Source organism: Phragmites australis, chromosome 1, assembly GCF_958298935.1.
Source record: "Phragmites australis chromosome 1, lpPhrAust1.1, whole genome shotgun sequence".
NCBI classification, from domain to species: Eukaryota; Viridiplantae; Streptophyta; class Magnoliopsida; order Poales; family Poaceae; genus Phragmites; species Phragmites australis.
Genome location: NC_084921.1, coordinates 52,282,397 through 52,295,424, shown reverse-complemented (window position 1 = coordinate 52,295,424; position 13,028 = coordinate 52,282,397). Strand labels below are relative to the sequence as shown.

Genomic DNA, 13,028 nt, shown 5'->3' with positions numbered 1-13,028 from the left:
AAGTCGGTGTGCATTCACTTTAGCCAAATTTATTTATTTTAATCTCACCATCCAACCTAAAGTCAAATCGTTCAACCTCAAGACTACGTAACTACATACACATGTTGCTCATAGATAGAGCTATTAAAAAATCTCGAGACTCATAAGCTACTTGAACTCGACTCGCTCTAGGCTCGATTCAAGCTTGACTCGAGACCCTAACAAATCAAGTTCAAATCTAATTGTAGGCTCAACTAGATCTTTTAGCTCGAATTGAGTTTCTATCAAACTCAAGCTTAAGGCAACAGGCGAACCTAAGCTCGGCTCATTGACAGTCCTAGTAGTGAAACACCACAAAAGGGCCATGGCTGCTCCTGTTTCTTTCAGTTTGCAAAGAAAGCGCTTCATTTCATCTCTTGCATACTAACAAGAACACTAAATTGAGCATTATTTTTTAGCTCGACCCCTTTAAATTTCAGTCAAGTTCTGCCTAAAAAAGTCTAATATTAGATGTCGAAAAGTGAATATCTCTTATGGACTCTAAGTAACCATTTGGCACGGTTCCAAATTCTTATAGAGACATTTTTTATTTGGTTTTTCCATGGAAACGTTTCTATGGTGAGTCCGATTCAATTTATGCAATTGTTTGGCTAGCTCGGTAGATTGAGATTTCTAAAAATTGTATGTGAGAGGGAAAGATGATTCTAGTAAGAAACATTGTTTTGAGTGATTCTCCTGCTAGTATAGGAAAGCAGAAACATTTAGGGCTTGTTTGGTACAAAGTATTTCTAAGTTTTTAGGTAATACCATAGTTTCTTAAAAATATTGTGGTATTGAAAACTTTGAGGTGTTCAGATATAATAAAAATTATGGTTTTAAAAACCGAAGTATTCCCAATACCATGTTATTTTTGGAGTATTTAAAAATCCACTCATGACCTCTTTTTTTTTTGGAAACTGAGCTTTGTCTCGCACCCTCGCATAGTGCTTCGCGTTATACTTAGCCTAAGTAATTCCTGCTCATATGTTATCCAGTGTATACATGTGTATCAGTAGATTTATATTTCACGTGTCACATTATTAGGCTATGAATTAATAAAGTTGAACATGATCTGGTCCATATAAAACTTGCTTTTTTTTATACTTAAATGGATATACATTGATTATGTACTATTACATTCAAAAGCTAATAAAATAGACGTAACTTCGTAGAATTGTTTCACATATGCATATGTATAGCTTATTTAGTTTTTCATTATAATGACAAGTTAGCCTAATAGATATATCTTTGGAATAAAATATTTTACTTAATACTGTATATACCAAACACTTGATAATTTTCTTAAAACTATAAAATACTATTGTATTCATAAACTGTGGTATTTTATTACACGCATTTAAAAAACGGTAGTTTTTAGAAAATATGGTTTGTAGATAGTGTAACATCCAAACATGTCCTTATCTTGTTTTATTGCATGAATCAAAAACCAAACTATAAATTTGGCAGTGATTCTTCTATTCCTGGATAAAAACGCCTGAAGAATCCTAACAAACGCCCCCTAAATAGCATACTTGAAATTCCAATTGCAAGGCAATAGACCAAACCGCTGAAACCAAACGTTCTCAAACTATAAATTTGGCAGTGATTCTCCTATTTCTGGATAAAAACGCCTGAAGAGCCCTAACAAACGCCCCCTAAATAGCATACTTAAAATTCTGATTGGAAGGCAATAGACCAAACCCCTGAAACCTGGCGTTCTCAAGCCCTAAAAATCCATCATCCATTTGAATCACCGGCAAAAAAAAAAAGAGCAGTGAAAAACCAGGAAGGGTTTGAATTGGGACGCGGCCGACGCCTGCATCCAAAAACCAACAGAGAGATCTCCTCCTTTCCTCGTCTCACCCACCACCTCTCCCTCTCGATTCTTCGTTGGTTCTTGCCTCGCCTGCCTCCCACGCTGCCGCCATCGTCATCCGGGCAGCCACCCCACCAATCGCCATTCCCCTTGCTTTCCCCTTCCCCAACCACTCTCGCTCCCGCGTCACCCAACCCCATCCCATCCCATCCGATCCTATCCCCCGCAACGGAATCGGGCGGCGGCGGCCGGGGCGGTAGGTATCGCTCCGGATCCGAGCGAAGGATCCGGCCGTGTGATGCGCGGATCCAGGTGAGGCAGCGCGGCGCGAGCCATGCCGAGTGTCGGCGTGCAGATCTACAGCGTCTTCTTCAAGCTCTTCCTCCGCCACCGCCTCCAGTCGCTGGCCAACGCCCCGGTGGACCCCGGCTCCGCGGCGTTCGGGGTCTCCTGCCGCCCCGACGAGGCCACCGCTCCGGCCAACCCGGCCTTCTCCGCGGCCGACGGCGTGGCGTCCAAGGACCTCCACATCGACCCCAACTCCTCGCTCTCCGTCCGCATCTTCCTCCCCACACCGCCGCCGCCGCCGCACGCGCACCTCGCCCACCCGCGACGCGCCAGCGACCCCGCCCCAGCCGCCGCCGGCGCGCCGTACCGCGGGTACCTCCCGCACGCCGTCTCCTCGCCGCGCGCAGCGGCGTCGGCGCGACGGAGGCTGCCCATCGTCGTGCAGTTCCACGGCGGCGGGTTCGTGACAGGGAGGAGCAGCGGCGCGGCCAACGACGCCTTCTGCAGGAGGGTGGCCAAGCTCTGCGACGCCATCGTCGTGGCGGTAGGCTACAGGCTCGCACCCGAGAGCCGGTACCCGGCCGCGTTTGATGACGGTGTCAGGGTACTCAAGTGGATCGCTAAGCAGGCGAATCTCGCCACGATGAACAAGGTCAGGGGAGGGGTGGACACGTTCGGTGCGTCCACTGTTGAGCCGTGGATTGCTGCACATGGTGATCCGGCAAGGTAAAATACTAATCTCATTTGATCCTTCTGTTTATAGCTGCATTACTTTGTGCTAAACTAGTAAACTGTACTGCTAGATAGGTCAAGGTAGCCGGGTAGGAACATGAAATTGCAATGCCAAAATGCTGCAGGAGACAATCTGTTTGATCCTTCGTGTGCTATCCAAGAATTTTAAGTTACATTGATTGAATGTTTAAAGCCTTAGTGTGTCTTCCATGCTCGTTTGCCAGTTAGCAAACATGCTGCAGGAGACAATCTATTTGATCCTTTATTGTTTTCAAATTAAAAATATTAGCCTGTAAGTTCTGCGAACGAGTTTTCATTTTTGAGGAGCATCAGGTTTAAAATAGGGAGTATGTTCGCTGAGCTCATTCGGTCAGTGGCTGACGGTTCAGCTTGGTCAAGTGCTATATGTAGCTTTGTTATATCACACCATCTGCATGCTCTTTATCTGTTTGTGTGTTGAAGCCTGATGGGGTACAAAGGCTCAGAGTAGAATGGAGTTCCTCACAGTAAAAAAAAAGAGAGCTCCAAAATTTGCAAATATCAGTTTACCATGAATTTTTCAAAATAGCGTTGACATATGTATGATGTTAATGCCATTTTAAGCTTCACTCAGCATGTATGAATGCCTTTTCTTTATAAAATTATCTTGTGAGCATCTTTTTGGCAAAGTCATATTCATTTTGAAGCTACATATTGAGTACATAACTGTTAATGGTAGAAGCATAATCTAAGGAACTTTGAATGCTAGTAAAGTTTTGCATTTCATGTAATCAGAAGTGGGAAAAAAATATTCTCTCATGATATTTGTGATTTAACCCATCATGGAATTGGAGCCTACTGAATGACTGGAATGAAGAGTCATTTATTGCCTACTCTGTTTGCATAACACCATATCTAAGGGAGCTTCACTGGAGTCAAGCATATCCCTTAAATTTTGCTTTCTCTGGATCACTGAGTTAGAATTCAGTTCTGTTTCCATTTTGTGAATGTCTTCTCATAGATGGTCGTTCATGTTAATGTACCATCTTCATCTCAACCATCTCACCTACCTCAGAGTAGACCCCTTAACAAATTCAGTGCATGCCTCAGTTCATCTTTATGGCATGCTAGCTTTTTTATCTAGTCGTCTGTTGCAGTTCCTTTTTGTGTTAACTGTTATATATTGGTATTAAGAAGTTTGACCGGATCATGTATCGTTTCCTTGGAACAGATGTGTTCTACTTGGTTCAAGCTGTGGTGCCAATATTGCTGATTATGTCACTCGGAAGGTGGTTGAAGATGAGAAGCTATTTGACCCAGTTAAGGTTGTTGCACAGGTTCTGATGTATCCCTTCTTCATAGGGAGTGTTCCAACACACTCGGAAATAAGGCTTGCTAACTCATACTTCTATGACAAGTCCACATGTATACTTGCTTGGAGATTATTTTTATCAGAGAAAGAGTTCAACCTGGACCATCCGGCTGCCAACCCTCTGGCACCTGGCAGAGGAGGCCCACCACTGAAATGCATGCCCCCAACCTTGACAGTCATTGCTGAACATGACTGGATGAGGGATCGAGCGATTGCATACTCTGAGGAACTCCGCAAGGTAAATGTCGATGCACCAGTTCTCGACTACAAGGATACGGTTCATGAGTTTGCAACATTGGATGTGTTCCTAAAGACACCGCAGGCCCAGGCCTGTGCCGAGGACGTTGCCATATGGATGAAGAAATACATATCCCTCCGAGGGCACGAGTTCTCATATTAGTTGTAGAAAAGATCAGCATTGTGAGATCATGGGAGGGATTTCGAATTATAGGTGAGATATACTCTTCGGTGATTTCTGTGAAAGATGTAGTGTGCAAATTGTAGACTGTACTCAGAACGACGCTCTTCCCTTTGTAGAGCTCAATTCTTTCATTCCTTTTGTACCCTTTGTGTATTATGGAATTACTGGTGCTTGAAGTTTCCATTTTTTGAGAAAAGAAATTCCATTCTCCGTGGTCCAGTTGCGAAGCATTTGTATGCACTGACATGCGCATTCCAATCATTCATATTGTTCCATGTTGCATGTATTAGTGTGCAACCTTTTCCTGAGTGTTCGCAATCTTTCTGCCAGATTTTTCTTATGTGTGCCTGCAATCCTATTATCAATAAAAAAAAAAATCTTATGCAACTTTCAGAAATGTTTAATCGAAAGAAAGTTTTGTGTGCATGCCACGTATTTCCATCCAGTTATCAACTTGGATTTCGTAAAGCTTTAAAGCAAACATGTTAAAAACATGCTTCGTGTTTACTCCAACAAACTAAGCTCAAGTTTCTTATTTCTAACTTCATTTTCATTTATCATTCACGTGCTCTCAGACAGTAGAAGAGTAATAAAAAAAAGTGAGGATTACGAAACACCGAAGAGGAGATGAAAGAAGTATGCTAAGGTTAAGAAATGACGGTCTGAGCAATATCTAGGCACAACAAATGTATTTCCCGCTGAGCTAAAAGGGTTGAACAAATGGTGGTCCCAAATCCGAATTCAACATAGATTAGACTTGTCACGCGAAAAGAAAAGAACTCATTAAAATCATCAAACCTTCAATGGTTACATTTAAAAAAAAAACTTAAATGGTTACATGATCTTTCACAAACTGTTACTTGTTCTGCTCTGAATAAATGGCTGAAGTGATAGTTCTCTTCCTAGGTAGTCGATTATGATCTCCAGGGGATCTTTTGAGCCTCCTGGAGCAAGCGTTTGAGCAAGTCATCAATGTCAGGGATGCAAGCGTTTTATAATAAATCACATGAATATACAATGAAAGAAGTACAGAACGAGTAGGACAATTGAATTAGTCACTACCTTATTTCTGAACCGCAATCCTGCATGCTGATTGAGCAAGTCGTCTTTAAATTTTGATTCAAAAAGGTCAGCAGCAAACACCTGCATAGTTCGATGTGCTTTTCTAAGATTTCCAAATATATGATAGAAGTAGTATGCCTTCAGATTTGTATTGCTCAAACCTCGCTCCATATGTAACTGTAGCACACAGCATCGTAGCCAACAACGATACGAGGAAAGCATGAAGCCGGACTGGTCCCTTCCAATAAAGGTATACCCAACATTACCTGAAAGGAGCATTTGCCTTAAGTGGTCATCATAAGTAGTATAAACAGTGAATCGATCATTTAGAATGTACCTTAGGATGAAGATCCTTGATTAAGTCATCAATGTCCACATTCTCACTCGAATGTATTATCTGATCAACAAGGCCTGGTAAAATTGAAAACAATATCTAAGCTAACCTATCCATAATTGACAAGAAGTACCAATTACGTTGGTTTTGCCAGACAAATTAATAACATAGCAGCGGGAACTTATTGCTATTCAGAGAGCAGGTGGAAAACAAGGAAAGTAATCTGTGTTACAAGTATCTCCTAGCAGAATGGTGAGTGGGTGTATAAATAGTACATTCTGTTTACTGAAGTAAAAGAACAAAGTGATGAGGTGTTATGGGCTGGAAATACAGTTCGCACACGTGTGAACATGTGAGTTGTTAGGAATCAGATTAAATTAGTTAGAGATAAGATCTATTAGTTAGTCTTAAAAATAAGGTTGATTTTAGATTGTTAGATCCGGCTCCTATATAAAGGAGGGCACAACATACATTGTAATCAAGCAAGAGAAATTAATCTAGTTTCAGTCCCCTTCTTCTAAGTCTTGCCCAATATTTTATCTCCCCAATCTATGGTCTAATCCCTCCTCTAGCAGCCGACGCTGCCCAGCTATCCTTCGGTGGATGATTACCCTAACATGAGGACACTAAAAGCTAGCCAAATTCAGGTGGCAGGTGACAGTTAAAATGTGTTAGCACCCCTACCTCACTATTTTGTATGAGTCTCAGAGCTAGATAATATTTGAGAAATAATCTTCACGCTCCATATAATTTGGTAGATAAAAAAATGACTCACACAAAAGGATCTCCTGTTCCAATTTCAGGCCAGCAAATAAATCACGCCTTTTTTTTAGTGATCGGCAAGCTTCAATAGTTATGGACTTTGTAATGTCCTGCAATGACAAAAACAGAGAAAACTTTTTAGTGCCAATTCGAACAAGTTCCACCAGATTGACAAGAGCTTATCAAAGTGTTGAATAATTCTTGCAATGCAGTGTTAACATGATTTTGGTGCGTCATATACCAAAAATAAAAAGGGAACATTAGTCCAGATCATATACTGCTTTCTAAGTATAACCAAGGATTCTTCACCCATGCAAGGACGTAAATATTGTTTTTATCCATGAAGTTGGTTCCATCTTCTAAAATGACTAGATATTATTAGACAGCTTTCTTACATCTTTTTGTTTTTTGTTCCTGAAAATACACAAGGTGTGATATTAACTAGGCGGATTGACGCGCTTGCGTTGCGCCCGTTTTTTTTTCCAGAGAACATGACAAAAGAAACCAATTTAGAATATCTTAATATTTACTTATGAATTTATCAATATTTAACACATTCACTTAATTATAGGGAAAACAGTAGTACTTTCATGCATGCACATAATTTTAGCATGTAGACAACAGTAATACGAAACTGACAAAATTTGTTTCATATTTTTTGAGTTTTATATATTTTTCTTTGTATTTTAGATTATTTCAGTCGATTTATCAATATAACTAATATTCTTGTTGATATTTTTTTGGAATTTCCCGAAAATAAAATTATATTATACGTGTATATATATATATACGTGTATACATATATATACATATACGTGTGTGTATATATATATATATATATATATATATATATATGTATGTATCCGTATATCTATACATACACATATGTGGGACCCACTGCTACAGTAGCTACAGTGCCCGAACCCCTGAGAGTGCTCCAATCTTGGCTCGATAATATATGTTATAGATGCCATTACATAAATATCATATGCTAAATTTGCACCACCTGATGGAAGCCAGACATCATTTTCAGAGAAATGCTCTCATAGCACCTGAGATGAAAAGGTTGCACTACATATCAGAAACGGCAGCTTCCAATGGATTAAACACAAGTGTTGGCGACGAAAAAAGATATGCCTACCAGTTCTCGAGTAGAAGGCTTGGAATTTCAGCAAAATCACCCTCCAGTCAAAGACCTGAAATCTTGAAAAGGTGGCTCTGTTGGATATGTGATGGACCTGCAGGATATTGGTCATCTTTTCATTTAGTGCAAACAGATGTCAAAGATATTTATAATTTGTCAGAATTCAATTTCTCTTCCGAGGAACAAAAAAGAGTTCATTCACTGTGATGAATCCTAATGATATTTTCCAATTGGCACATTTCTGTTAAAAGGTTTTGTTTTGAGGAAGAACGTTTTGATAAAAACTTAATGGGCAACTAATGCGCAAGAGAAAGTTGATATCAGTATACCACATGGCTAAATTCATGGAATAGCCTGACAACTTCGGGAACCGCAGCAATGCTGAAGAATTCCCATCCAACTCTTTTGGACATTGAGATAACAGCACAGGAGCCGGAACCTGTCACCAACGATTAAATATTTACAGCATGAAATAATAATTAGCCACTCAAATAGGCTAAAGAAGTACTTCCCACATATTATAGCTATTGTGCATTTGCAAGAGAATAATTACTTTTGAGCTTTTAACAATTTTTTTTGTGCCAGGTCTTCCTAAAAAGGGGAATTTGTAGTCACTTTTTCCTGTCGTGTTAAATTTGCTTTAGTAAGAAACCTTTAAGGTTACAAGGAAAAGTAATAATTATAAACCTTTAAATATAGTCATTCTAACAAGAAAGTCATACTCTGATTGCACTATACATGAGATAGTCTGAGTTACCTTACGTGTACCATTAGAACACATGCATCCATTCTGAAGTGTCACAGCAGAAGTGTGGGCATATTTTCCTTCCCTGTGAAACAAAAGAGGCAAACAACTGATTAAAATTACCCTGTTTAGTGTATTATGCATGTGCATCTGCCTTGGTGTTTTATCTGTTCTTTCATGGGTTTTGCAACTACATTTATTGAGGCTATTTTCCCCTTGCAAATGTAGGTTCGAGGCCTAGGAGAATTGGAATCCCTTAATATACATTTTTGGCAATTATGACAAACAGGGCAATAGAGAAAGCAGATAGAGCAACTTGCACTGCATTTCTTGTATGAAAAACAATGAATTCACTTTCAACATTTGCATTCAATCAAACATCTATGTGATATCATGAGACAATGAAAATCATTAACGCTTTGTAGCATGCATTCAGAACAAACCTAACAAATATGTCGAGAAAAAAATAACCCAAAAGATCACTTGAACTCGCATCCCAAACAGAAAACACACAAACTGTATCATGCCAAACCTCAGCATCCCTAACTTCATCAAATCGTAGCACTGCATGAAAAGAAAAGAAATTAGAGCAAAATATATCCATGTCCATACCTTATGAAAGTAGGAGTTGATAGTGTATTAGTTAATGGCTAACATTTTACCAAATAGATCCTGAAACATCTTCAACATTCCAGATATGACCAGGCTAACTGGGAAGTATTGTTTAATTCCACCAATGTCAAGATCAACCTTGAATTCTTCAGCTCTTTTGATGTAGTACAACAAATCTTCCATGCCAAACTGAGCATTTCCTTCCTCCTTCATCTGAAATTAGAAAATGGATAGCAACAATACGATGTATTAATGAAGGAGTTTGATCGATGAAAAAAATAAGCAGAGCAAACAGGGGATTTCTTCAAACCTTAAGGTCTTTGAGTATGCTGAGCTCTCTATTAGCTACATCACTTAACTGTTCTGACATCTCTTCCAAAAACTCTAAGACCTGCAGGAGAAAGCACTTAGAACATATGTGGTTTTCCTAGTGGCTAAACAGCATCTTGATGGTGAGCTGACTAGATCAGGGTTAAAAAATTATACCAGGTTGATATTGAAGAATGCATTTCACCAGGCAGAGTTAGCTAAAGAAAGAAAGAATCAAACAGATTTCCTTGGCAGAAAAGCACAAACCTTCTTTGATGTCCTTGACATTCTTGGTTCAATAGAAAAATCAGAGTAGTTGGGATACCCCAGCAATCTAGCAAGCCTGTGTCTTAGCTGAATCCGAATATATATAGAAAATGAAACTGCAACTTGTCATTCCAGGGTTCCAGCCTACACGGTGATGCTATGCGATATAGGTGAAATCAGCGATCAAAAGACATCATTTACTATAAAGGTACAGATGCAGCTGGACACTTGGGGTTACCAAATTTTCTAGGATGCCTAGATTCTCCTTCCCACCTTTCTGTCCATAAGCAACAGCAATCAGCTTCCTGCTAGAGCCAACCTTGAAAAATATGCAACTAGTTAACACCCAGTAAAAATACGTAACTCCAGTGCAAAAATATCAATTGCATGTGGACCACAGCATACTTCCTCGCACAAAAAAAGAAAAAAGAAAAGAGTGCCCTACAGCATACAGTATTACTAGCTTTTATGTTAGATGTAACCGTTTAAGTCACATCAGTGGTCGGTGCTCCTCAGCCAATTGACTATTAACCATAAATATTAACTGTGCAGATGTGTAATAAAGCACAAGAGAGGGAACTGACCTTGCAGTGCTCGAGAAATGGAGTAACATGGTACTGGTTAACAGTACCTTCAGCTTTCCATCTGCCTTTTCCAGATCCTGAGTCGAAGAGTTTGAGTACAAGAGGATTAGAAAGCAATAGCATCATCCTTTCGTTCATTCAAACTTCAGAGCATCAAGTAAGCAATGATTATTTCAATACTCTAAAGTTTGTTTATTGCACATCTTGAAGGTATGCTTGATTCAAGCTCAATATACTCTCTAATCCTTAGCTTACCTTTAGGAACTCAAGGGGCATTCCGGATAGTTCATCCTCGCTTAAAAGAAGGAATTTGGTGAAGTCATTCATATTTTGGATATACTTCAGGTTTAATTCATCAATACAAGATTTCAATTTCTCCATTTCTTTTCTCTTGCTTTCTGTTAGTTTTACTCCATTACGTTCAAACTCTTTCACCTGTCCACCATAATTAGACATTAGCAAGACAACACTGATTAGTCAAAGCAATTTGAAGAACCATCTTCTTGCAACTTGCAAATAGTATAGTAGCAATACACACCACATATCCTTCAGTAATTTTACAATTCACGAGTTCTATAATTTGCTTTCAGCTTTGATAAACCTTTAAAAAAAAGACACATATTAATCCATTATGCTAACAAGTAATTGCAGAAACAAATTCAAGAAGAATGGGTGGTGCAAATGCAAAGACACGTCAGTGTAAGAGAAGATGCAGTAAATAGGCATGTTTTAACAAGAGCAGCCACTAGCCAGAGTATAACTATAGGATCTATGCTCATAACCAATATCAAAATAAATACGGATAAAACAATACTAACAAAAAGTTACGCAGCGTTAAAGTGATGACACCAGTTCACCACATGTATAAACATTCAATTGTCAGTCAGAACATGAGATCATGTATGGCAGCATGATACCAATTTCACATGTAGCGAAAGAATTCTATACCAAGCACTGGAGAAATCTTGTTGCTTCAGGACTTATTCTTTCGCCTTTCACTGTGAATGCTTTTATGACGCGATAAGCATCCTCACGCTGCCTGGTCACCTTGCAGGAAATAATAAGACTCTTATACTGCACATTCAGCAAAGGAAATCATCGTATTGGCTCAGAGAGGAGAATACTAGGGAACCTCACATTCTATTAGTATTGTCAGTCCTACTATATGATACATTACTTCATAAACTTTACAAAACAGCACAGTGGACGGGTCATTGAAATTATGTCTCAAATGCTCACTAAACCAAGCAAGTAATATGAGTAACACATATATCAAGTTACAAGCTATGCGCATGATTTTGTAGTATACAGTACCATTTCATGTTTTTTGACAATTGTACCTTACATAGTTACATTACTGTCAGTTAGGGGACATATATTACTACCCGCATTTACGTCCAAGTGAATGAATAGGAAGTAAGTAACAATATTGCACCTGCACAGCAGAAAATGAGAATCCAATCGCTTCTCTGCTTCAGCACTGGCCTTGCGAACATCCTCAGATGGTGATACCATCCTTGGAAGCACACAAGCTTGAACCAGAGGAAATTGCAGCGCATCTAATTTTGCCAATGGTGCAATGACATTTGCAAAGCTGACCTGCAAAAATAAAACATGTAACTGTCAGAAAATTCTTCAGATTCAAGGCTGTATGTGTTCACTGCATATTGTATTTTTCTAAGAAGCAGCATGCTGCAAACATATGTAAACCTCCCTACCACATATGGTTGTCTGTACATTAGAACTATAGAAGACTATAGATCAAATCACAAGTCCAACACCATACATAGGCTTCGATATAAAAGCTACATTCCACAGAACAGTGCAATGAGCAAAAGGTAACGGCATAATGATTAGCAAACATACTTTATCTGGTGGCACTGCGGCCACTGAATCATATGTTTCCTTCGATTTATGCGATCAGCATAATTATTAGCAAACCCTGGAAGCTCTGCAACCATTCAGAATATTAACAACTCAAAGGATCACATAAAAAAATCTTCAAAACTCCATACCTAAGAGTTAAATCTCGCTTAATTTGTATCATATCAAACAACAGACTCGTGCTTCTATATTTCACGCGGCAATTTTTGCAACCAAAGGGCAACACAATCGGACTGCTGTTCACGGAAAAACCCATCAACACATGCAACATTGGTACGAGAATGAACAAAAACAGCACAGAGCTGTGCAGATTGAGAAATGCCAGAGCATCATACGGTCTTCGAAATCGAAGGTCGAAGGTTTTGCTGCGCTCACCTCGGCGCTTCCTCCGGCGGTGTGCTGTGACTGCGGAGAAGGCGAGGTTGAGGCCTAGAAGGTCCTGGAGAAGGGGTGGGCGGTGAAGAGTAGAAGAGGAGAAGGGGGGGGGGGGGGCGGAATGTTTTTGTGGCGGAGTGGGCAGTGGCACAGGCAAACAGTAGCAGCGGTTGCCGGCGAGCGGAGGTCACGAGGATATGTGACATCAGGCCCGGTGGTTTCCTCGTGGACGGCTCGATTTTAGGGGATTTTGTACGCATTTATCTAATGGATTTTGTGAAATTCATCGTTAGGTGCATATCACACCTATTAAATTTTCATTTT

The 13,028-nt window shown here is 39.8% G+C and overlaps 1 protein-coding gene and 1 pseudogene across 1 annotated transcript; one reads left to right on the top strand and one right to left on the bottom strand.

The window, feature by feature from the left end:
* Positions 1-1,800: 1,800 nt before the first annotated feature.
* On the top strand, positions 1,801-4,854 carry LOC133926788 (probable carboxylesterase 16). Its single transcript, XM_062372887.1, has 2 exons — positions 1,801-2,848; positions 4,065-4,854. Exons 1-2 carry the CDS (start codon positions 2,169-2,171, stop codon positions 4,603-4,605), a joined length of 1,221 nt encoding a protein of 406 aa, XP_062228871.1. The 5' UTR covers positions 1,801-2,168; the 3' UTR covers positions 4,606-4,854.
* Positions 4,855-5,254: 400 nt separating this feature from the next.
* LOC133926786 (probable thimet oligopeptidase) lies at positions 5,255-12,752 on the bottom strand (annotated as a pseudogene).
* Positions 12,753-13,028: the final 276 nt, after the last annotated feature.